The sequence below is a fragment of the Sander vitreus genome, chromosome 2 (genome assembly GCF_031162955.1).
Source record: "Sander vitreus isolate 19-12246 chromosome 2, sanVit1, whole genome shotgun sequence".
Lineage (NCBI taxonomy): Eukaryota > Metazoa > Chordata > Actinopteri > Perciformes > Percidae > Sander > Sander vitreus.
The window spans coordinates 5,234,428-5,259,223 of NC_135856.1; the positions used below are offsets into that span (position 1 = coordinate 5,234,428).

Sequence of the window (24,796 nt, forward strand, 5' to 3'; positions counted from 1 at the left end):
AGTCGGCGTCGCTTCAATGAGTTCTGAGGCACATTTTTAGAGAGACAGGAGCCAACTGATAAGTCCGACTGCCTTTTCTGCTGACGGTCGAAGGTCGGGGCTAGTTCCATAAACCATTTCATCATGTCAGGATTTTAGCAGGGTTTAATCCAGTTACTACTGTAAATCTAACTGTTTTTATGAGTTCTAGTCTTAACGACTACTCAAAGCGCTTTAACATAGTACAGGAACCATTCACCATTCACACACATTTTGGTCCGATGGCCGATAATCGGGTTGGTGTGTACACTCCGATGGCACGGGAAACATGGGGTCGGGGGGCGCGGGCAACACTTCGACAGGCGACCGCTCTACCACTGAGCCACAGCCGCCCACAAACTGTAGCTAATGGTAGGCTAACGTTATTTGGCATTTTGGCCATAATCGTGCAGCCCTAGTCAGAGCTTTTAAAGCCAATGCAGACCAGCATTGTTTCTACCTCAGCGAGCTGTCAGTCAGGACAGAGCTTTAGCAATGCATATCCTTGGTATCCCTGGTACGGCAACAACCTAACTGCAGCACAGGGATTAATAAAATGCACTAATATAAATCAAATCGGAAGCTTGACACTGTTCCACCAGATGATGTTTAAGTAAACTAAATGATGTAAATGATTCTGCCTCCGATCTAACCTCTACTCTTATCTATTACCCACCCGTCTCCGTCTGCCTGGCTGGGAAGGTTAACGTCCGTCCACAGCCAAGACTCGTAGAACTTGGATCGCAGATACACTTGAGTTGCATCAAGATACTCCTCCTCCTCTTCCTCCTCCTCCTCTAGCGCCACGTACATTGGCTCAAACGGTATTACTTTTTCTCCCATATTGTCCTCATTTGAAGGGGTAATTTGCACTGTCTGGACAGACAATGCAGGCAGTCCACGCGCTCCATACCGTCCAGACATTCCAGGCTGTGCAGACAACCCACGTTCACTGGCCCAATCTATTTGAACACATTTACATATGATTAGCAGGTCTCATTACATATCTCTAATATATGATTCTAGAAGCTGTTAATATGTCCACACCCACACACAACACCAAACTACTGCACAATTAAAAAGATGCCCTGTAGACTTTTCTTGTAAAGAAACAAAAGTTATGTATACATTCATTGTTTCCCACCAAAACACATTGTGTGAAACCTTTAGATCTAACAAAACGTGTTGAATGCATTTCATTCCTCATTTGCAATGTCAGTAAGTATTTTACGTCCATGTTTAGCCTGCAGTCGTCTTCCTCCCTGCCATTTCTGGTGCACTGCTTTGTTTTTTTGTGGTGTTACTGCCACTCGTAGATAAGAGAAGAAGTGTTAGAACATTGATAGGAATGAGAATCATGGATTGTCGTGATATTTGGTTCATGTCCCCCTCAGGATGAATTGATTATCCTCTCTAGCGCCAACATCAAATCTAATTATTAATGTGTTCAATACTTTGGTTCATGACCAAATATCTGCCAAACTGATGACGTTCCCATCAGCCTCAGCTGTACTTTGTGTGTAGTGATAATTAGCAAATGTTAGCACGCTAACGCTACATTTCAAAGCAAGATGTTTAAACGTTTAAACAGAATGGGAAAGATAAGGTTGAGGTAGTACTTACTAAACCTTTCCAATGATATGTGTATCCTATCCTCTTCAAAAACACGATGGGCTAAAGTGTGCAAGGGTGGAGGGGAGGTGGTAGGGGGAATTGTTGTAAAGGGTGGTGGGATGGTGGGAATCTGGGTGTCGAACTCTTGGTTCCTGTAAGTGGCGCAGCAGTATCTGAAGGCCTTGATGCACTCCCAGCCCTCTGTGATGTAGAGGGAGCGTCGTGTACAGGAGTACGGCATGGGGATCCCCCTGAGGCCGTCCATACAGCAGCGACGCTGCAGCTTCTCCTTGTAATGACTCTCTGGAGGCAGAGGGGGGAGGAATCAGAGTCATTAGTACGAGTAATAGTATTAATAGTTTTTAATTTCAACTAACATTTATTTCAACAATTAATGAAATGACAATGTGTAACAGAGAATGATCATTGTTGGTGAATAGCTGGTGAAGAAAGTGGAATATTTAGCAGCTAAAAGCCCGATATTTCCCTCAGGTGTCGGTGGGGACCAAACCAAAAAAGAGAGCAAGCGATAACTGAACTTGCATTCATCAGGTGGACAGAAACACGACTCCGATGAGGTGTAGGGCCCTATTTTAACGTTCTAAGCACACGGTGTAAAGCGCATGGCGCAGCTATGTTTAAACGTGGTTCAAAAAGGTTGTACTTAGTGTCTTCATTAATTCATAGGTGTGTTTTGGGCGTAACATGCAATAAACCAATCAGTGTGTCATCTCCCATTCCCTTTAAAAGCCAGGCGCGTTTGGACCTTGGTGCATTGCTATTATACGATTTGCACTGTAATATTTTTATTGTGTGTGCATGTGTGTGTGCTGCTGCGCTTTCCTGTGTGTGTGTGTGTGTGTGTGTGTATAACAAGCATAGTGTCCGCGCGCTGTGCATAAGCCTAGGAGCATTTTACTAATTTGCTGTTAAAATAACAATGAAATGCTGCGTTATTGACTTTAGACCAGGTTTTTGTTGGTCAATGGAAATAGCAACGTCATAACTTTACAATATCAGCTTGTTGCGGTGTTCTTGTTTCCCTAGCAGGCAATTAATGCAGTTAGTCCACTCATTTTACTCACCCAGCTCGGCTTTACGCTGCAACTGTTCAGCAGAGCGCCTCCTTCTGTCACTGCCTGGACACCGGAGGGCTGATGAGAGGAGGGGAGAAAACATCTTTAACCGTGGCGTGAACTCGTACGACTCCTAAACAGCGACAGGAGTTTATAATCATGGTCTACCTCATATACCTGTCCTTGACTGTTTACATTTTTTCCATTTGCACATGCATAACTTGCACTGTTTACATTCGCACTGTTTATAATTATTATTGTTGCTTTATTTTTCTGCCTTTTAAAATGTTTTATTTTGTATATTTGTAGTATATATTGAAGATTTTACATTGTTTGGCATTCTATGGACAGCAAAGGAATTTTTCCTTACTGTGCATTAGACAATAACACTTTGAACTGAATTGAATGTACAATCAATGATCATTTTGTGTATCTGCTTGTCTCTATCACGGAGACACACATATTTACAAATCAACATATCTGATAAACGATCAGTTGTGTAAAAAAAAGATCAGTGCTGCCTGTCTGCCATAGATACCAAGGATGTAATAGTATGCAGTTCCAGCGATTACTTATTTACAGGATCACAGGAGGGATCAATATTACACTGCCTATCTATAGGGAGCCCGAGCTAGACTGATTCAAATTTTAAGCTGATTCTAAAAATATAATGTTTATATATGATTATTTTCATTTGCAGTAGAAGAAGTACTATAGCAGTTTTCAAGTATTTGGGGTTTTTGTGGAGAGTTTTATTATCCCAGTTATCTACCTAAATGTTGGCATTTTATCAGAGTTACTGTTTGTCACAGTCCACCACCTATAGCAGCTCCAGTATTTCTTCACTTTGAGCAAACACACAGTGCAAACAGGGCCTTGAGCTGCTACAAGGGAAAGTCGGACTCAAACAGACGACACAGCTCCTTTTTATAGGAACTACTTTACAATTTCTGATTACGGTATATAAGTTAAAGTTCATTGTCTTCACAGCTAACAGTGACTAGAGAAGACTGGCAGAAAAGGCTCTCCCTATATGTGCTAGTTTTTCAAAATCTGTCCCATTTTTTGGTCACAAATAACAGCTTGCAATTGAGTATCATTCACTCGTTTATCCAGTTTATTACCTACCGGTAGTTTTAAAGCATTTCCAGACTTTTTCATAGCTTATAAATAAATTAAGCATTATTTACAGAGTTTGTTCAAATCACAGCATATGAAGTAATCCTGTGAACTAGTCTGTGTTTTGCTCAACAGTCTGAGGTGAGAAGTTAGAATAAGGAGCCCCTCGAAAATGAAATGATTAATCTCAAGGGGTTATCCTACTCATCAATACTCTATATAAGTGGATGAGTCAAATTCATCGCATGGGCTGAGCGTGCAGCTGCTGCTCCATTCTCATAGGTACCTTGTCTGTTTGTGGTTTGAAACCCGGCGCTGGAGGCGTAGAGCAGCCCTGCTTCTGAGAACACCGCCTTGGCATCTCTGCCACCCCCTCGGGAGCAGCCGATGTCTCCCTGCTCCACCGCACCCCAAATCTGAGAAAAGGGAACAGGAAGGTTTTTTGAGGCTTTTTTTCTTTTTGGGATAGCACTTTGATTAAAAGAAAAAGACACTAATGAGACATGTCGGTAAAGAACAAAACTTGTAACACCATAACTTTCCAGTGTATTCCATTAAGTCACTTAAAAACTGACTTTTATAACTAGTATACATGTTTGCAAAGAAAGAAAGACTTTAAAACAAAGTGCAAACACTATGTTTGATTGTTTTTTTTCAGTTGGGGGGTTTTTATTTTACAAATACATTGTTTACTGTTCACACACACATACCTTCCTCTGTGTAAGTCTGTCCCTGTTGAGAAGATATATAGCGTTGTCCACAGCCACCAGGCTGACCTTTGCCCCCGGATCGCCTCTGATCTTAAAAGTAAAGCTCTTTCCAGGCGTGTAATCTCGACGTATGCCGTCCACCGGCCCGACTTTCAGCTGTAACACAGCATAAAATAAAAAGCATCGCCACAAAGATGTACAAAAGATACAAAAACAGAAAAAAATACTAATTTACAACAAACCCCACAAAAAAAAGTCTCCCCGACTTCCCTACCCTGTCAGTCACACTCAGCCCTAAACTCGTTGGTTCCTGCTAAAAACAGAAATCTATAAAAGTTGGTCACGATTATATAGTTTAATTTTTTTTTTACAGGTTTAGTTATTTCCCAAAACATCTAGACGCTGTAGTTTGTAGTGAATGTAAACAGTCCAGGGATGTGCTCTAGTGAGTATTTGGATCAGCAGGACGATGGATGTTGGGTTGAGTCAGAATAAACTAATGAAGGAACATGTCACCCAGTGCAACAGTGTGGCTCATTGATGTGCTTTTATTAGTTTTTGGACAACAATGGAGCTCTATGGCACAGAGGAAGAAGATAGAGCAAGCTTTAAAGGGGTGATAGAATCATTATATAGTGTATTTCATACTGTTCCTTAAGGTCTCCGAATAGGTTATGTAACATTGGTTGGGCTGAAAATGGCCCGGGTTCTGTTTTATGGGCCATAATGCAACCCTGTGAGAAAGCCCTGAATGAAACGAGAGGTTTTCTCCCATATATGGTAGGCTCATAAATATTTAGATGAGCTGCACACTGATTGGTTGACTGAAGCACACACACACACACACACACACACACACACACACACACACACACACACACAGCCCCTCCCCTCCGTGCTGCTCCTTGCACACCACATCACACACACACTGTACAGAAATTTTATACATTGTTCGTCTGCTATTTCATTACTAAATTCACTTCTGAGACATTTTTATGCGATAAATCAACTCTGTAGAGCTCAAATATGGGCCGTTTTACGAGAAATTATGGCCAATTGCAAATTTGGTCAGAATTTGGTGGACTTCAGAAGCTCCACAGTCTGACGTGACTGTCACCGTTTCTGGGTTAACTAGACTAGCAACTGTCGCTGCCCTGACGGAGCTCCAGCCAGCTCACAGCGGGGTCTGTGAAGGTGGACAGGCCGACCGGCAATGCAGCAAGCCCGGCAGGCACCGGGCGGCTGTCACGTCAGACTGTGGAGCTTCTGAAGTCTGACACAGTCGCACCAAATTTGCAATTAGCCATCATTTTTCGTAAAACGGCCCATATTTGAGCTCTACAGAGTTGATTTCTTGCATAAAAAAGTCTCAGAAGTGAATTTAGTGATGAAATAGCAGACGAACAATGTATAACATTTCTGAGATCTGCGCGACCTAGATTCAGAAGACCAGCTGGCCTGTTTTCAGCTGCAGTTTCAAATTGTGAGATTTGCATAGGAAAGAGGTGTCAATGGGACTTTGAGGTTCTATGTATGCCTATTTTACCGTAATTCAACTATAACAAGGTAAACTCCTTTTGCATTCTATCACCTCACCCCTTTAATATACACAGCACTTGATAGTTAGATCAATTCATGGTTGTTTTGGTCTTTTCATGGGTTTTGTGGAAACTAAGAAAAGATAAAGGACACTGCCAGCCTGATCCTTTAAGGCGCTGACACACCAACCCGATTATCGGCCGTCGGACAGTCTGGCGAGGTCAGTGATTTGAGTCTGTTCCGTGTGTTCCGTGCCGTTGTCAGTCGGAGGAGACGGTGGCCTTCATTTGGGCCGATTTGACATGTTGAATTGGAAGGCGGGCAGTCGGACTCAATGGCCAATCTGATTGGTAGAGCGGTAACCCGGAAATTACGAGCAGGATGAGCGGGATTAACACCTCTCAAAATCTGACGAAAATCGTTTAAAATGACCTTTGTCGATCTGAAATGAAGACAGATTCAGCAACTGCATGGCCTATTTCTCGCTTAAAATGTTTTCAGAAACACGTTTCGGAGAACTATCTTCGTAAAATATGAGATCTTATTCTGAACGAGCCGCCATTATGCTCGGTTGCAGCCAGACCCACGTGGCGCGTTCGTCCAATTAGCTGCCATTTTTTTGGGCGACAATACAGATTAGCGCCGCCTGCTGATATGGACACGTATTACGTCTTGCACACAGGCAGAACGTACGCTCAAGTCGGCGTCGCTTCGGGTTCCGACCACCTTTCCTGCCGAAGGTCAGCCTTCGGGTTGGTGTGTCAGAGCCTTTATGCTTCAAGCCTTGGTTTGTTGCATAAGAACACTTTTAGCATATTGACAGACACACGCAATGAGTGCTGAACTCTTTTTGCTATGCAACAAACTCTGGAAGCTTCTCTAGTGACCTATGAGACTGAGCCAATCACTCACCCCTCCAACACAGGAATCTGCCACATCTACCCAGACAGAGTCTGGCACCACCTCCTCCATCCCCGCCCAGGGAATACTGTAGAACGCCACAAAACGGAACGACGGCATCATCACCGGGGTGACCATCACTCTGATGCTGGTTTCCAGCTGCCCCGTTACATCTACACGCGCGGCAACAATAATTTTGCCTTTATTCAGCACCTGAGGGAGTTGTGGGGAGAAAGTCATGATCAATACATGTTTTGTGTTGCTTTTGCTTGCTGATTGTCAGTAGTAGAATTTACTGTAACTAAGTACATTTACTCAAGTACTTGAGTAAAGTACTTGTACTTTTTTTTTTACGACACTTTCTACTTCTTCTCCGCTACATTTCAAAAAGAAGTATTGTACTTTTTACTCCACTACATTCATCTGACAGCTTTAGTTACTAGTTACTTTACAGTTACTTTGTTGCACACAAAACACATGTTGTTAATGAAATATGATTTTTTATTATAAACTACCCAACAATATAAAAGCCAACAAGTCCAGCTGAAATGATTAGCTGTTTAAACACAGATCTGTTTGGATCGTTTCCAGTTTCTAAAATGTTAGAATTTTTCTGCATTGAGTACTTTTACTTTTAATAATTTAAGTACATTTTCCTGATGATACTTACATACGTTGACTTAAGTAACATTTTCAATGCAGGACTTTTACTTGTTACAGAGTCTTTTTATAGTGTGGTATTAGTACTTTTCAAGTAAATAATCTGAATACTTCTTCCACCAATACTGATTGTTCTACTTTTACTCTCTACTTTCTGACTTCCAATTGTACTGGAAATGTTGTCTCACCAGGTAGGTAATGTGTTTAATGTATTGTCTGTATGTCGGGTCTGCAGGAGCGATGTTCAGCTTCAGGGACAGTGTGTCTTTTACAGACACCGTGGCGGTCCCTGTGGAGATGTACAGGTAGTTCTGTTGGCGTGGGTTAAAGGTGATGTACGGCTGAACGGTGATTTGTTGCTTGGCCTGCTGATCTGGTCTCAGGTCCGCCTGCGTGGTCTCAACCTGGGAAACAGACAAAATAAAAATCAAATCAAGGTGTGTGACAGTTTTGTCTTTATAATCCCAAAAGCAGACAAAATAAATCAAGAAAAGACATTTTAGAAAGACGTTCTAATGCCACAGATTACAAAACAGCCATTGTGTATCTAATGGATCTATGACAGGGATGTCAATAATAACCAATGACAAAATGATTACTTCTGAAGACACTCAGGCACTTTTGTAGGTTACTTTTACTTTTAAAATGCTATTTATTCATTTCGATTATTTATTTGATTCATCTGCTGATTTGTTTGGGCAGTTTTGCGTGAAAAATGTCTTTAACAATTAATAGATTATCAAAAAGATCCTGACACTGTCATGAACACATGAACTCTAACCCTAACCATAACTTGTCATGACAAAAACCGAATGGCACTTACTAAAAGAAGCGTTATGTCATAAACGTTTGACTTGTTTATAATGTTTATGACACGTTCATGACAGTGTCATGTCACTCTCATGTAGATACCTTCAAGTAAAGTGTAACCGAATTAGTTTCAAGTTAAATTCTCCCAACATTAGACCATCTCTGTGAGTAAAAGCAGAATGCAGTCATACTAACAGTGATGGTTTGTGGCTGTTGAGAGCTTGGCATGTTGATGGTGACCCTGCTGTTACTGGTGGAGTCAACCTGGGACACGCCCTGCAGCTTCAAGTTGACCGGGACGTTAAGGGCCGGGGAACCATCATGGTGGCTCAACTGGATCTGGAATGGAAAGGATTTTTTTGATACACTTTACAATTTTTCACTCACAGGGGTTGAGCTGAAGGACGCATGAAAACAAGACAAAGGATCCAGCTTGTGGTGTTTAATTTTACTGGACATAAACAATAACGTATCTAGTTTTAGTAGATAGATCATTAACATATACAATAGTCCTTACTGTAAAGTCCAAGGGCAGGCCCGGCTTGAAGTACTTTGGTATGTCTTTGAAGGATACGACATACGGAGACTCCACAATTTTAATTCCAGTCTTCTCTGCTTCAACCAGATCACTGCCTGTACAGTAGAAAAACAAGGGTCAAATACTACCAATAACCACAAACCTGAATCATTTAACCCTTGTGTTGTCCTCGGGTCAAATTTGACCCGTTTTCTTTCAGAAATATGCATTTCTTTAAAGTGCTCATATTATCTTTTTTGGCTGTTTATCTTTCCTTTATTGTGTTATATATCTTTTTTGTGCACGTTATAGGTTTACAAAGTGAAAAAGCCCAAAGTCCCCCCCAAAGGGACTTACCATCTCCAACAGAAAACACTGTTCACCAATTGCTCCAAACAGCTCTATTGTAGTCCAGCCTTTACTTCAGAGACAAATGTGGTCACTTTGTAACACACGTTATAATGCTCGCCTAGCTGCTAGCGTGGCACGCCCTCATACTCTGCTTCTGACTGGCTAGTAGTCCTTACCTAGGTACTATCAGGGCACGCCCTCATACTCTGCTTCTGACTGGCTAGTAGTCCTTACCTAGCTACTGCGCATGTGCGACTCCCAACAAAGATGGACCAGAAGTGTGATGCCTCACTCTGTAGCTAAAACAGAGAGCTCAACACACAGGGTGAAAAGAGGAGCTGCAGCAATGTGCAGTACAACAAAAATATGGTGTTTTTTAAAAATAAAACCATGTAAACCTATTCTGATATAACCTCTAAATACAATTATGAACCTGAAAATGAGCATAATATGAGCACTTTAAACCAAATTGCCCCAAAAATAACATGGATGCATGGATGGACGTTGTATGGAACCCATACAATGATCTTTGCAGGTAAAAAATAATGATTCATTTTTATTTAATTTTGGGTGTTTTATTCAATTTGATAGTATTTGAAAAAAAAATTTAAATGGTTTAAAAAACAGTATCCTGACTAAACTTTACATTTACCAGTCTGTGATCCACTCAGCATCCTCTGATCTTAACTATTAGGCAAAATAATTCATAATTTCTGCTTTTTTTAACTTAAAAAATGAGGTATAATGTCATATAAACTACGTGACCATGAATTTAAAAATAAATAAAAATGTAATGGATTTAACAGTTCCTGAAGGAAAACTGCACATTCTTTTTTTTTATTTTACAGGGTAAAAACTAATATATTTTAATGCACATTACATTGTTTGTACCAGTGTTTAAATCTGGAGGCTTTTAACGTATGTCCAAGTTTTTGAATTGATTGAGTCAGTTATCAAATGCAGAAATAAACAGGACCTTTGCATTCAAACATCTAAAATAACTCCTCCCAGTTTCAAACTCATCACAGTTTGGTGTTTTGTGAAATGCCCTACATTTCCCAAGAGCTGAGCCACGGGGGAATGTGATGACTTGTCTGTCCAGAGGGTCAAAGGTCATGTTGATACAAATCTAACCCCCTGGCCATTGAACTGCCCTGTACAATGAAAAGAATAAACTGTGGTCTGTTTAGGACATTTTGAAGAGTTTGGTCTTACTAGGCTGTGGTGCAAGGAACAAGGCAAACACAATAGATACACTGCAAATCACAGTTTGTTTGTAATCCAGTCTTGTTAAGGTAAAACTCAGGAGCAGCTCGACTCATTTCACATACATGAAGAAGTTTTGGGAGACTCTGATGAATTACACAGAAGTGTTTAATGGACCCTCAATTGAAGAGAAAATGTAGGCAGGTGGTACATTTTAACCACGATGTGTTATCGTGTCACGCCATCCCAACTCTCTGAAGTTCCTGTCTTTCTGAAGGAGTATTTAAACTCCTGCTGGAGGCGTTAAGTTTAGCTTTAGTTTACCTTCAATGTAAACAAAGATATTGCGGGTGCCGTAAACACAGATGCATAACCCAAATTTCTCAGCACACACAGAATGTGTTCTATGTTTGCTTCCTCCATGAACTTGGCAGGATGATACAGCTGATTCCCGTCATCTATGGAGACACAGAGTAAAGTATTCCTCTGCATGGAAAGGTTATTAGGTTATGTTGGACACTGACCTGAATAACAGCTGGGTACCACCCTCTCAACTTACATAGCATGAGTTCAATACAAAGTATAGGCGCCGATAACGTGGGTGATCCGGAGCTCAAGGACCCACACAAAATACTGAGCACCTACTTGTGCCAGACTGCCAGTAGGCTACATTCATTTAAAATTAAACATTGCAGTTGTTGCTAAGTGGAGCGTCTGTCATAGTGTGATTGGTTATGTCACTGTCAGTCCCCAGCTCCATATCCTATCCACCAATCAAAGTATCTCTCGGATGAAAACGCCTCTTAGATTCCTATTTTCCCAAGAAGCTGATCACGGTTACACGGTTTTCATCTCCAATCCTATCTGTATTTGTGAGAAGTAGCGCTGTCCTGAGTTAAAAGCCTACTTTACGGCTTTATTATGGAGTTAATAGGTGTGTGTGTTCGTGTCGGCCGCTGTCCATTTCCTAAGGTTCTGAAATGTAAACAATTTTTGACTACTTTTTTTTTTTAAAGGGCGCGTGTCTGTGAGCACCCATGGAGGAAAACATAAATCGCCGCTTGTGACCCAAAGTGCTTACCTGATTTGGTGAGCACAGAGGCCTTCACATACACAGAGTTGCCCACCAAAGATCTAACATCGGGGTAAGCTCTCTTGATCTCCTCCATGCTCAGACGGATCACTCCTTCATCCAGCTGCAGGAGAACAAGAACAGAAGGTAATTTCACAAAACATTTGTCAGGAAAAAAAGCTAATTGTTCCACTGTTACAACTGATTTAAATACTGTTCTTTAATATATTACTTATTATTAACCAATATTTATAATTTCGACCAATTAAATCTTATCTCAAGGTCCACTTGCAGGCTTTTTCTGGAGCTTTTAACAGCACCCCCACAGTCTTGATAAGCAACTGACACTGACACACTTATACTGAGCAAACTCCCCCCCTGAGGAAAGCTCTAAGATGTGGTTGAAAGCTCTAGAAAAAGCTTTTTAGGTGGACCTTGAGGTAGGATTTCTTCTTTTTGTCAAACTACTATTTCAAAGTTCAAGAATGAACTTTCACACACATTTGTTTCAAAATGATTAAGCCAAATTACTCTGTGCTGCACTCACTCAGAGTTGACAGGGCAAAGCAGAACCTCAATGCAAAAACACCACAGTACTGTTTACTTAGCACCAAACATGATAATAAGTTTAATAGAAAAGCAAATAAAGACAATGCTAAACAGAACCAAAACTTGTAGTAGCAGCAAGAAATTATGATATGCGTGGCTCACAATTGTGGCAGGAAAAATGTCATAACTGCACCGATAAAGCAGCCGATGAATTTTAGGATGGAGCAGTGACTTACATCCAACACCTGCTTCACTGAAGGCAACCTTCTCATCTCTTGGTTGATCTTCACTCCAAACACCACATAGGCTGTCCCCTGGACCGGCTCCCCATACAGGTACCTGAAACACAATCCCAACAATGGTCAGTCAACAGTCATTCATTCTTTTCTTATAGACAAGAATTTGCCTATACGAAAAGAATGCCTATATTTGTATAGCACATTTCAGCAACAAGGCAAGTCAAAGTGCTTTACATAAAACATTAAAGGGCAGTTAAAAACAATTAAAAACATTCATTAAGGAGAATACAAAAACACCTAAAGTAAGAATAAGACAGGTATGAAATACAGGAATAAAAGTTACAATGCAGTGTAAGAACAAATACATCAGAAAGAAAAGTCTTCAGCCTTGATTTAAAAGAACTGAGACTTGCAGTGGACCTCCAGTTTTTTGAACGCTTCCCCCTGTTTAATTCTGACTCTGGGGACAGAAAGCAGACCTGTCCCAGACCACCTGAGAGGTCTGGATGGTTCATGTGGATGGTTATATACTCAAACATTCTGGAGGAAAATCTGCATGTCATCAGATATCCTCATTGATGAGGTTTATGTGTCCATGTGTATGTTCCTGTGGTTTCAGAATGAGGACCAAATCCCCTCGCAAGAAAATGTTTGCACCTCTTCAGAGGCTAGTTTGGACCAAGGACAAATTTAGATTAGGATTAGGCTACTCTATAGCCACGACATTCCACTACTGGGATTGCTCTGTTTCCGCCAGGAATTCCGCTGGATGTCCGTTACCTTCCTCTTTCTTTGTGTTGGAATTTTAAACTCCGGTGGATTTATGAGGACTATGGTTAACTGCTCCTCAGATCTCTGCAGGGTAAATCCAGACAGCTAGCTAGACTATCTGTCCAATCTGAGTTTTCTGTTCCACGACTAAAACAACCTTTGAACGTACACGTTCCACCAAAACAAGTTACTTCCCAAGGCTATTTTGCAGAGGCACTGTGGCTCTGTCCAGCGCTTAGCGCCGCCCAAGATGATTGTGTACAGAAATTCCAATGAACCAGAGTACGTTTTTCTCCCATCCTGGAATGCTGTGTGGACTAGTCAGACCCTTCTCCACAGCGCTTTTGAGGAAGATCTGGCAATGCGAGACGAGGTTAAAACTAAAAGCAAAATTGGTAGAAGTTAAGGTAAGGCAAGGCAACTTTATTTGTATAGCACATTTCAGCAACAGGGCAATTCAAAGTGCTTTACATAAAATATTAAAGAGCAGTTAAAAATGATTAAAAAATTAAAACATCAAAGAGCAGTTAAAAATGATTAAAAAAAATTAAAAACAGATAAAAGACGAGAATAAAATTTACAGTGCAGTATAAGAACAAATTAACCGAGTCCAACTCGGGCCTCCCAGAGGACTTATGTTTTCTGTTGCAACTCAGGTTCCAAACCTGGCCTTCCAAAGGACTTGACAAGTTAACCGAGTACAACTCGGGCCTCCCAGAGGACTTATAAATTAACAATTATTTAAAGAAAGGCAACATCAAAAAGAAAGGTCTTCAGCCTTAATTTGAAAGAACTGAGAGTTGCAGCGGACCTGCAGTTTTCTGGGAGTTTGTTCCAGATATGTGGAGCATAAAAACTGAATGCTCCTTCCCCCTGTTTAGTTCGGACTCTGGGGACAGCAAGCAAACCTATCCCAGACGACCTGAGAGGTCTGGATGGTTCATAGTGTAGTAGTAGATCAGGAATGTATTTTGGCCCTAAACCGTTTAGTGATTTATAAACCAGCAAAAGTATTTTGAAATAAATTCTCTGAGGCACTGGAAGCCAGTGTAAAGACTTCAGAACTGGAGTGATGTGATACACTTTCTTGGTGTTAGTGAGGACTCGAGCAGCAGCATTCTGAATCAGCTGCAGCTGTCTGATTGATTTTTTATGGAGACCTGTAAAGACACCGTTACAGTTGTCAAGTCTACTGAAGATAAAAGCATGGACAGATATTTTCCAAATCCTGCTGAGACATAAGTCTTTTAACCCTTGATATATTCTTAAGGTGATAATAGGCTGACTTGTTAATTGTCTTAATGTGGCTGTTGAAATTCAGGTTTGAGTCCATGACTACACCAAGATTTCTTGCTTTGTCTGTTGTTTTTCACATTGTCGTTTGAAGCTGAGCGCTGACTTTTAATTGTTCCTCTTTTGCTCCAAAAACAACCACCTCAGTTTTTTCTTCATTTAACTTCAAGAAAGTTCTGGCACATCCAGTCGTTAATTTGTTCAATGCACTTAGTCAGTTTTTGTATTGGACTATAGTCCCCTGGCGATAACATTATGTAAATTTGTGTGTCGTCCGCATAACTATGGTAATTTATTTTGTTGTTTTCCATAATCTGAGCCAGTGGAAGCATGTAGATGTTAAACAGAAGAGGCCCCAGAATGGAGCCTTGGGGAACTCCGCACGTCATATTTGTATGCTCAGATGCATAATTACCTATAGAAAGTAATCCCTATTCTTTAAGTAGGATTCAAACCAGTTTAGTACTGAGCCAGAAAGGCCAACCCAGTTTTACAATCGGTCTAGTAATATGTCATGGTCGACCGTGTCAAATGCAGAACTGAGATCAAGTAATACTAAGACTGACATTTTGCCACTATTTGAGTTTAAATGGATGTCATTAAAGACTTTAACAAGAGCCATCTCAGTGCTGTGGTGTGGTCGAAAACCCGACTGGAAGGCATCAAAACTGTTGTTTAGTGACAAGGTTGAGTTGTTGAAAAACCGTTTTTTCAATGATTTTACTTAAAAATGGAAGGTTTGATATTGGCCTATAGTTGCTCATTAGTGACGTGTCTAGATTGTTCTTTTTTAAGAGTGGCTTGATGACTGCAGTTTTCAGGGCCTGTGGAAAGATAGCTGAGAGAAGAAATGTGTTTACAATCTGTAGAAGATCTGAAGCCAAACAATTAGAAACATTTTTGAAAACGGCTGTTGTGGTAGAATATCAAGGCAACAGGAGGTTTTCAGATGTTGTATAATGTCCTCCAGGTTTTTATGGTTGATCGTAAGGTAGAGAATTGTCACCAAGAGTAACAGTTCAATCAGTAGTATTTTAGGTTAAGGTTCACTTTAAGGGGTTAGTGAATGAATATAGCCGAAAGGTATATAATAAACTGCAGTGTCATAACAAGCCTGTCTGTGTGTGTGTGTGTGTGTGTGTGTGTGTGTGTGTTTGACCGACCTGGCCGAGATGTCTACTATTAGTTCACTGTCATCCAGGCTGAGGAAGGACTTCCTGGGAGTCAGGGTAACATTGAAGGCAGGAAGCACTGAAACACAACACAACAACAACAAAAATAGCACTGTATTACAAAGTCAGAGAGCCTCCTAACTCCTTTCCAAAAGATAAGATAAGATAGGTTAAACTGTATTGTTCCACAATGTTGAAACTTTTTCTTGGGCGAACCACCATGCTGCTGCCATTACCATTACAAACATACATACAGACATACACACATAGATGTTATTGAACAAATAACACAGCAAGGTTTCTAAAACACTAATCCCTAGGTAAAAAAAAGGAAATAATTTAAGAGTAGTTAAACCAAAGAGATTCTCCCAGTCCGTCTTTACCATTGACATTGACCATGACATTCAGAGATGAAAAAACTTTTGAAACATTATTTGGAGCGTAACACCCCCCCACACACACACACACACACACACACACACACACACACACACACACACCTGATATCAGAAGTAATCATAGTTTAACCTCACCTACCGTATTTCTTCACCTCAAACTGGGAGGTGAATGTGTTCTGCTGCCAGTGGTCAAACTTCGCAGTCACTGTCCATTTCCCTTCACTGCCAAAGACATAAAGTCACATCAGAGATCAAAGTAAGTAAGATTCATCCTCTTGGAACCATGAATGTCTGTAGATAATTTTGTGTCAATCCATCTCGTATTTGCGGAAATGTCTCATTGAATAAGTGAGAATTTTGACCAGCTTGCGGCACTATAGGGAAACGGAACAATGTCAGTGTCAGTCAATGTCAGTGAGATTCACCCTCTGGTGACCGTGAATGTTTGTATAAAATTCCATAGCACATCATCAAATAGTAATTTTAGGACCAAAGAGGTGAATCCAAAAAGCTATTCTGCTAGCATGGCTAGAAATAGCAATAAGGCATTGATATTTTAAATATGATTATTTGTATTGTAGAGACAGTGTGAAAACCACTTTTTCCCACAAATCCTATTTGCATTGACAAAATGCCCAGGACCTATAGATGCACTAATGGAGAGATGTCAGAGTGAGGGAGCTTCCCATGATAGACACCCCGAGCAGTTGGGGGTTTAACATATGTCCAACAACCAAGAATCTACAATTTTGTGTTAATGTGAAGCAGGATGGCTGTCAAAAAAAAGTATGAATGCTGAGCTAACGTACCTGGATAAAAGATTGAGATAAAAACATATAAATGTCTTGGCAGTGGAAGGAGTTGTAAAAATGAGTCAAATAAGTTGAACTTACTTGACAATGTCAGAGAGTGGAAAAGTGTCTCTGAAGATGCCATCAGCAGCTCTGACCCTGGAGATCTGTTTAACCACCACGCCATCTGGATTCTGAAACAAACACACACACACACACGCAAACAGGTTCATTTCAGCCAATATAACCGATAACTCAACAGGATTTCACAGAAACATTAACAAAATGAATGACCCAGAAGATCTTAAACATCTTTGTTTTGTTTATTGCTTTTACATCTTCCTGTTTCACATCTCAACATTTATACTGAGTCATCCCATTTACTAGGGCTGCATCTAATTATCATTTTGTTTATTGATTAATCCATTAAAGGTGCCCTGCCACAAATATTTCATTACTTTGTGGTAATGTCTGAAGTTCCACCATGGACTCTGTAACATTTTTTGTGGAAAAAATGCCTTGGTTACCTTGTTTCAAGCCATTCTAGCGTGGTATTGAAAGCCTGCAGGAAGACTCGGCTCGATTTGTGCCAGTTCTCATTCATATTCAACGAGCTAAGCTGCTTGACTCTGATTGGGTAACAGCTAGCCAATGAGAGCCTGGCTATCAGCATCCTTTACCCAGCGCAACTGGGCAAGCTCATGAATAGTAATGAGCTCAGGCAACACCACGTCGGACTGACCAGCTTTTGTAATTGGCCTGATTTCTCCGCTTATTTCTTTTCAGTGGCTAGAGCTGACAGAGGAGGTAGCAGTTCATTTTCACATTCACAACATAACAAACACATATTTAAAAAAATAGTAAAGTAAAAACGGTTTTGTGTGGCAGGGCACCTTTAGACTATGAAATGTGAAGCACTGTGAAAAATGTACCTTAAAATCTCTTAAACCCCAATAATATGTTTTCAAAGGTCTTGTTTTCTCAGTCCAACCATCTAAAATCCCAAGATATTTAAAACTATATAAAACGGGTAAAACAGCTAATCCTCTGAGCCTGGAACAAGTGAATAATATGCAAATGAATTCATCGTCTAATCATTTCTTTACCTGGATATCGATTGTGACTGAAGTGTCAAAGGCTTTAAAGGACAGTGAGGATGCGAAGGCTCTGAACCGAACTGGAGAGGGACAAAAGACATACAGGAAAATACTCAAAATAAAGTTTTCATGATTTGTACATCAGTCCAATATTACTCAAGTGTGTCATCAATTCAGTGCATTATCATTTTTACTGCTACTTCTACTAGTACTTTTTCTGGGACCATCCACTGCTTCCATTACTAGTACTATAATCACTGCTTATATCACCTCAACTAAGAAGTAGGTTTAACTTTTGACTAGGGATGCACCGAATCCAGATTTTTGTGTTTTGGCGGAATACCGAATCCACTGATTAAGATTCTGCCGAATCCGAATACCGAATCCTACTCCCATCCTCAGTCCATTAACACAGTAAACACATTAATGAAGTAAACAACATCCACAGCATTTTGGCTGCTGTCTGTAGATTCCTTCATGCACAACTCATATTCTTTCAGATGTTTCATACGCAAATGTTGTAACAGCGGTGATGTTGTGTATTGTTTAGAGTCCTCGCCACCACGAGACAAATCCGCATTGCAAATTGAACATGTAGCTCGACTTGAATGGCCTTCTTTTGACTGAAAGTACTACCAAACAACACTGTTTTTGCTCACGAGTTCCATTTTCACTTTCTCACAGCCTACTGTATTGAACGGTCCACCTACGTAAACACCTTCCTGTAATCAACGGCGACGTCATTACGTCGACCAGCGTAGCGCAACCATAGGGTTCGGTGGAAAAAAATTCTAAGGTTCGGCAGAAACTGAACCCCGTCAAAAAGCCCAATATACGGCAGAATCCGAAGCCTCATTCCTGGATTCGGTGCATCCCTGCTTTTGACGACAAAATAGACATATACACTTTTGCATTGAAATGTATTTTTTTTTATAATGTTATCCTGTACAAACCTTATCAACCAAACGAAATCAGCAGTTTTAACCCAAATTCTAATCGTGGTCTTTCATACCAATGTGGTTATTTCATTGGTTGTTTGTTAGTTAGTTTGTGTCATTGATGTACCATTATCACATGTTTTCATCAGCATCTTCAGTTCTCACCAGTATCTCCAGGGTTATAGATAGGTTTGTCTGTCTGGATGAAGATGTATCCAGAGTGAAAGGACACCATCAGTATCCTTTCCTCTGAGTGGTAGCCCCCAAAAATCACCTTCAGATGCACAAACTTGTTACTTTTCTCTTCACGATTCAAACGATCGGAGGGAAGCTGGGATAAAATGAGATTCAAATACAAGATGATGTTTAGAATTTGGAAAGCATCATCATGAGAGAAATTGCTGATAAAGACGACTGATCTCCATCCTGCTGCTAGTAATCGGTCTCCTTAGTTCCTTGTTTATGTCATACTGTATTACATCATTAAGTGTGTTTACATGCACTAAAGCAGTGGTTCTCAAGCTTTATTCAATAACGTAGCCCCAGTTTTTTTAAGCCATGCACCCCTTAACCAGCGCGAATAATTTTTTTGTACAAAAAAAAGTCTATATAAAGAGGAATAATACAGCGATGTCAGCGATAGATTTACTAAACAACAGCATTGTACCTGGAAGACATTTAAATGTTAATGAAAAAAGGCAAAAAAAACTTGGAAAAGACGGTAGAAAGAAGGAAGTAAGGCAAGAATAGGTCGAAAATAGTAACAAACACTTTGAAAAAGAGACACAAACTTCAAAAAAGCAATAACAACTTTGAAAAAAACACAGTAGAAAGAAGGAAGGCAATACTAGGTAAGTAAGCCGTGATAACAAAAGGGGCCACGGGTAGAAGAGAAATCTGACTGCTGACCTTTGGCATGTAAACAAAACACAAACAACCCCTGGTGAGTCACCTGTATGGACTTGAGAGCGTGAAATCCATTTTCCACACTGAGTGTGACCGAGTCCTGGAGGAGGGTATTGGTTTTACTAAAGTCCAGGATGGAGATGGAGACGACGATGGGGGCGGACACATCATTTGCCTGTAGGTAGATGTTCTCGTGGCTGTCTGTCCTCAGCAGGTCTGGAGCCAGCAGGGTGAACCTGCAGGTAAAAGCCACAACATGAGGCATGGGAGGGATTCTTTAACTGGGTAGGTACCACCATACTCACTAGCTTTCACTACATCAGTACTTCTTCATTACTTACTAACACGTCTGCTAGACTACTGCAACCTTTGCTACTACATCTCCTACTCAATAACTAATACTTTATTTTAGAGGTCCTAAAGGATCCTAATTATGTCCTGGAAAGGATCCCATTTCTTACGATGTTTACAGGAATGTTCTACACACTGCTGAAAGAAACAGTTTGTACACTTCTAACCAGAATTATATTCATAGAAGAGTGGAGAAAACTCTATTTAAACTAAATTAATTCAATTATAAGAAAAAAAAAGTGTAAGAAAAAAGTTTGAGACACTTTTTTTGGCATCTGGTCAACATGTTCAGAGGGAGGAGGGACCTGGATTCATTATCTCTGACCCTCAATACTGGAACTACCGTTCTACTATTACTACTAAAAACAAACAATACATAAATGTGTTAAATAGTGTTTTTTATAATAATAATAAAATGATAGAAACACTGCAAAGCTTGTGAAAGGCAAGTCAAGAAATTTAAGAGTGATGAGATGACAGAAGAGAATAAATAAACTGCTAGTCCTACAACAGAGGTTAGAGAGAGTACGGAGAGCACAACTGTTGTGCCAACTGTACCTTGGTGTATTACTAACTGTGACCTTTGGGTCTGGTAGGCTGCAAATAAACAGAACAAGTATTAATTTCAGTCATGACACAGCACTGCAAACTAGAACTTAAATAAACGTGTGGTATTATAACATGGTAATGATAAAGTGAAAATAAAAACAAGGAGGGAAAAGGTAGACATTCATATATGATTACAGGGCATAAAACAGATAGAAGCAGGAATGTATGTAGTTCTTAAAAGGTCCCAGGGCATGACAATTTCACTTTATGAGGTTTTTTAACATTACTGTGAGTTCCCCCAGCCTGCCTATGGTCCCCCAGTGGCTAGAAATGGTGATAGGTGTAAACCGAGCTCTTGGTATCCTGCTCTGCCTTTGAGAAAATGAAAGCTCAGATGGGCCGATCTGGAATCTTCTCTTTATGACGTCATAAGGGGGAAAGGTTACCTCCCCTTTCTCTGCTTTGCCCACCCAGAGAATTTGGCCTGCCCATGAGAAAGAGAGAGACATAAACAAACAAGCAAAGTGGCAGTTGGTCAAGGCCACACCCCCACCCTCCACCTTGCCCCCCCTCTCTCCTCCTCAACAGCATTTAAAGCTACAGACACAGAAATGACACATCCTAAGGAAAGCTCATTGTGGGACTGGCTCTAGTGGCTGTAGTTCTGCACCAAGGCTGGATTTCAGGAAAGAGACTTCAGATACAGTATTAGGGGACCACTGAGGCCTATATAAAAGCATCCAAAAAGCAGCATGTCATAGGACCTTTAATATGTTCTTGTCAAACAAAGTGAGACTAAACATAGTGTATCCTGTCATTTGTCCTATCATTGAATAAGCAAAACAAAATTAAAAATATTTATTCTGAGTTTCACTGGAGATAGAGTCTTGTTTTTTTTAAAGAGCTGTCCCATCACGCAAGATGATTTTTGGTTGTGAGAAACTAGATATCTGAAAATCTAAGGCGTTGAAAAAGTGAGAGTTAAAGATGTTAGACACATATCAGCTACCACTAACGTTCTCTTCATACATCCATGACCACTAAGCTCAGTCTAAACAAATCTAAATCTGTATTCATTGTCAAAACCCTGTCATATAAACTGTAGTTTAGCTTGTTGTCTTAATTCTACTTTTCATTGTGTTACACTGCAACAACAAAAATCCGCAAACAATGTTTCTATTTATGTAGTAATGAAATAAACACAATTAATCTCAAAATACATTTTTTATACTGAGTGTGTCAGGTTAAGTCCAGCATTGGTTACTTACTCGTGGAGATCCAAATAATGTTCTATTGATGTAAATCTGGGGAGCAAATTAAAAAGATAGTATAATAACTTAAGCTGTCAGAGGCAAAAGGTTGCAACCATAGACTGTATAAAAACTAGGCAGCAAGTGTATATGACCTCTGGACGTGCAAGCGCGCGCACACACACACACACACACACACACACACACACACACACACACACACATACCTGTCATGCCAGGGGGGTCTGTAAAGAACAAAGAATCATTAGTAAACTAAACTTTAAAGATATACAAAATGTCTTGATAGTCAGCAGAAAACAGAGAGGTACCTTCTCCTCGAAGGGTTAAACTGTCCATTGGAGCTGCAGAGAAGCATGAGAAATAAAATGTTGTGAATTGTCCACCGTCCCATGTTGACTGACTGGGAGCCTCAGTGTACTACGTCCACAGCAGAGACAGTCAACTACTGTAACCCCCCCTTCTACCTCATCATACACTCATTGTACAGTCAACAGGAAGAGGAGGGGCAACAGTTTCTGAGCAATAAGAATGACACAAAAACAAAGTGCAGGTTTGTTGGTCAGGAAGCTCTCACACTCCACCTGCTGCCAAACTGTAAAGGGGGTCCTTGATGGAGCCCAAAGTTCAGCATTAAAACGTCGAAAGCTTTAATTTTCGTAAATCATCCCATGAACGCTGGCACACTGAGTATTGAAGGAGATTTCTCTGTTGTTTTTTTGTAAAACTATTTTTAACCAACATCAACCACCACTCCACTCCGCACAAAAGGACAAATACATTTACGACACCTTTAAAAATCTTTCATCCTCATTTTATCTGAACTACTCAACTGTGTCCAAAGTGGGTAAGCTATTCTATACAGCTAAACCTGTACCATCACCTTACTGTAATGCAGCCTTTAAAACCAGAAACAAACTCTTGTGTCATATCACGATATCCAAAATTTACGACAATATTTAGCCTCATATATCGCTGTTGATATAATATCGATATATTGCCCAGCCCTAATTGCAGGTCATTTCAACAGTTGTATAAAACCCTCAGCAACAAAGAAAGACACCGTCTGTAATACGCAATGTTTTCTGAACACTGAAAAGAACAATATCAACTGTACTGTACAAAAAAGTTCTGGGTTCCCTTTTTGGTACAATCACTACACATGTACCTGTCATACAACGTGGAAAACTGATCTGAACTAAAACCAATGATAACAGAATGTCATAGGAGGAGGATGCCACTTTTCTTAAAACGGTCAGGTAGCACGCTGGAGCATATCTGTGACAACTGTACCCATTAGTCAAAATGTGGCATGGTTTCTGGTTTACTAGAAATACTGTTAGTGGACAAGTGCTTTCTCTGCGTACACAGTGATCAGTTTCTCAGTGTATGATTAATGAAAGTAGGTTGGCAGCTTTGCTCTTTGATTCTGTGACCTTCTGAGTCAAAAACATGATGTAAATAGTTGCTACTATTTGTAATGTTTCAGGTAACAAACTCAATCAATAGTTCAATGGTATTTTACACAGTGTTTTTTTATTTTTTTTATTTCACAAGGTGCCTGACAGTTTTGTCATCAGATCACACCAGGGCTGCCCGATATGAGGAAAATATGCGATACGTGATAATGTCTTTGAATAATTAACAGATAACAGATATTAGAGTGTACTCAGTTCTGCCTTCTGTTGCTTTCAGTATTTTAAAATACAATGCTTGTTGAATTTAAAACAATTATCCTTTCTAACATTCTTTTATTGAACACTGAATTGACAATGACAGGCACTACTAAAAAAGAATGACATATACACTTTAAAGTGCAGTTTTCTACTGATATTTTCTTTCAACTAACTTTCTTAGTCTTAGTAATCTTTCTTTCAAAAATCTCGTAGTGTCTATATATGTATATTGCGCCAGTTGATATTGCGAAGACGATAAAAAAACGATATATTGTGCAGTCCTAGATCACACATATGTATTCAATTTAAAAATCTAAATAACCAAATACTTTAAGCTGGGTTTTCTACTCTATATTACTAACTCTTTATTTTTAAACACGTATTGAAGTAATGCTGTTGTCATATAACATTTATGACAATGAATTCTACAGGCTGCCAAGCTTAAAATTAAAATCTTATTTCACAGTTTATTAAAAGTAAAGTATTTCCGATCGGACAGGTAACTTAACCATCAGTTTTTTTTAAGTGAAAAACGACACACGTTATAAAGGATGTCTGCAGTCCTGACAAACATCTACAGTTTATTTCACTCTCACGGAATGACACGTTGACTTTGCGTACGAAGACCTCCATTCATTAAATACAGAAATTGTCCCTTTTGGCTCATCATTCAGCCTCATTGTCCAGGGTCTGAATCTGAGTCGCTGTAGTCTGCCACCAAGGATCCAAGTGCTCCTAAACTTCTGCCCTGTTCCTTCGCCTTCCCAAAATCCTTTGCCAGTCCTTTATCTGCTTCCTCCGTGGTTTTAACACTGGAGCCATTGTCATTTGTCTCTGTTACGTCCTGCCCCATTTGTGTCGGTACTATACTTGGGGCCTCCTCTCTCTGAGGGACCTCTCCGTTACACATGTTGATTTCAGGGTTTGACTTCCTGCGAGCGATGGGGGCGCACGGTTCGCTTTTGGTTCCCAGTCCCCCTGAGCGTTTCCGGATCAGGGATCCGGGTGAGGAGCCCAGGGCTTTGGCTACTGCTGCTTCTTTCCCCTGCAGGCCCAGCTTATGGAGCAGACTCCCTGCAGCAGTTCCCGGTGTGGCCGAGGCGGCGTTGAACCACGAACGGGAGGCGATCTCTTTCCGCTTGCTGTGCTGCTTGTCCTCATAGGCTGATTAGGGAGGAAAATAATGAGCAAGACAGTTTTTTAAGG

The 24,796-nt window shown here is 40.3% G+C and overlaps 2 protein-coding genes across 3 annotated transcripts in view; both read right to left on the bottom strand.

Moving 5' to 3' along the window:
* Window positions 1–22,272, bottom strand: part of LOC144530953 (complement C3-like) — a 43,239-nt gene extending 20,967 nt beyond the window's left edge. Inside the window, exons 1-21 of the mRNA XM_078270777.1 lie at window positions 22,226–22,272; window positions 22,124–22,141; window positions 21,915–21,950; window positions 20,656–20,694; window positions 19,793–19,982; window positions 19,006–19,171; window positions 17,912–17,982; window positions 16,908–16,999; window positions 16,154–16,236; window positions 15,608–15,695; window positions 12,378–12,480; window positions 11,602–11,716; window positions 8,964–9,079; window positions 8,642–8,785; window positions 7,825–8,040; window positions 6,989–7,189; window positions 4,538–4,693; window positions 4,114–4,243; window positions 2,718–2,786; window positions 1,642–1,935; window positions 695–980 (exon numbers count right to left, since the gene is read on the bottom strand). Of these exons, the coding sequence (XP_078126903.1) occupies window positions 695–980; window positions 1,642–1,935; window positions 2,718–2,786; window positions 4,114–4,243; window positions 4,538–4,693; window positions 6,989–7,189; window positions 7,825–8,040; window positions 8,642–8,785; window positions 8,964–9,079; window positions 11,602–11,716; window positions 12,378–12,480; window positions 15,608–15,695; window positions 16,154–16,236; window positions 16,908–16,999; window positions 17,912–17,982; window positions 19,006–19,171; window positions 19,793–19,982; window positions 20,656–20,694; window positions 21,915–21,950; window positions 22,124–22,141; window positions 22,226–22,272 (2,660 nt within the window). The remainder of the gene's footprint in view (window positions 1–694; window positions 981–1,641; window positions 1,936–2,717; window positions 2,787–4,113; window positions 4,244–4,537; window positions 4,694–6,988; window positions 7,190–7,824; window positions 8,041–8,641; window positions 8,786–8,963; window positions 9,080–11,601; window positions 11,717–12,377; window positions 12,481–15,607; window positions 15,696–16,153; window positions 16,237–16,907; window positions 17,000–17,911; window positions 17,983–19,005; window positions 19,172–19,792; window positions 19,983–20,655; window positions 20,695–21,914; window positions 21,951–22,123; window positions 22,142–22,225) is intronic.
* Window positions 22,273–23,439: 1,167 nt separating this feature from the next.
* Window positions 23,440–24,796, bottom strand: part of yju2b (YJU2 splicing factor homolog B) — an 8,904-nt gene continuing 7,547 nt past the window's right edge. For both annotated transcript variants that reach the window (XM_078274319.1, XM_078274328.1), the window contains exon 10: window positions 23,440–24,754. In XM_078274319.1, coding sequence (XP_078130445.1) covers window positions 24,267–24,754 — 488 coding nt within the window. In that variant the 3' untranslated portion in view covers window positions 23,440–24,266. The remainder of the gene's footprint in view (window positions 24,755–24,796) is intronic.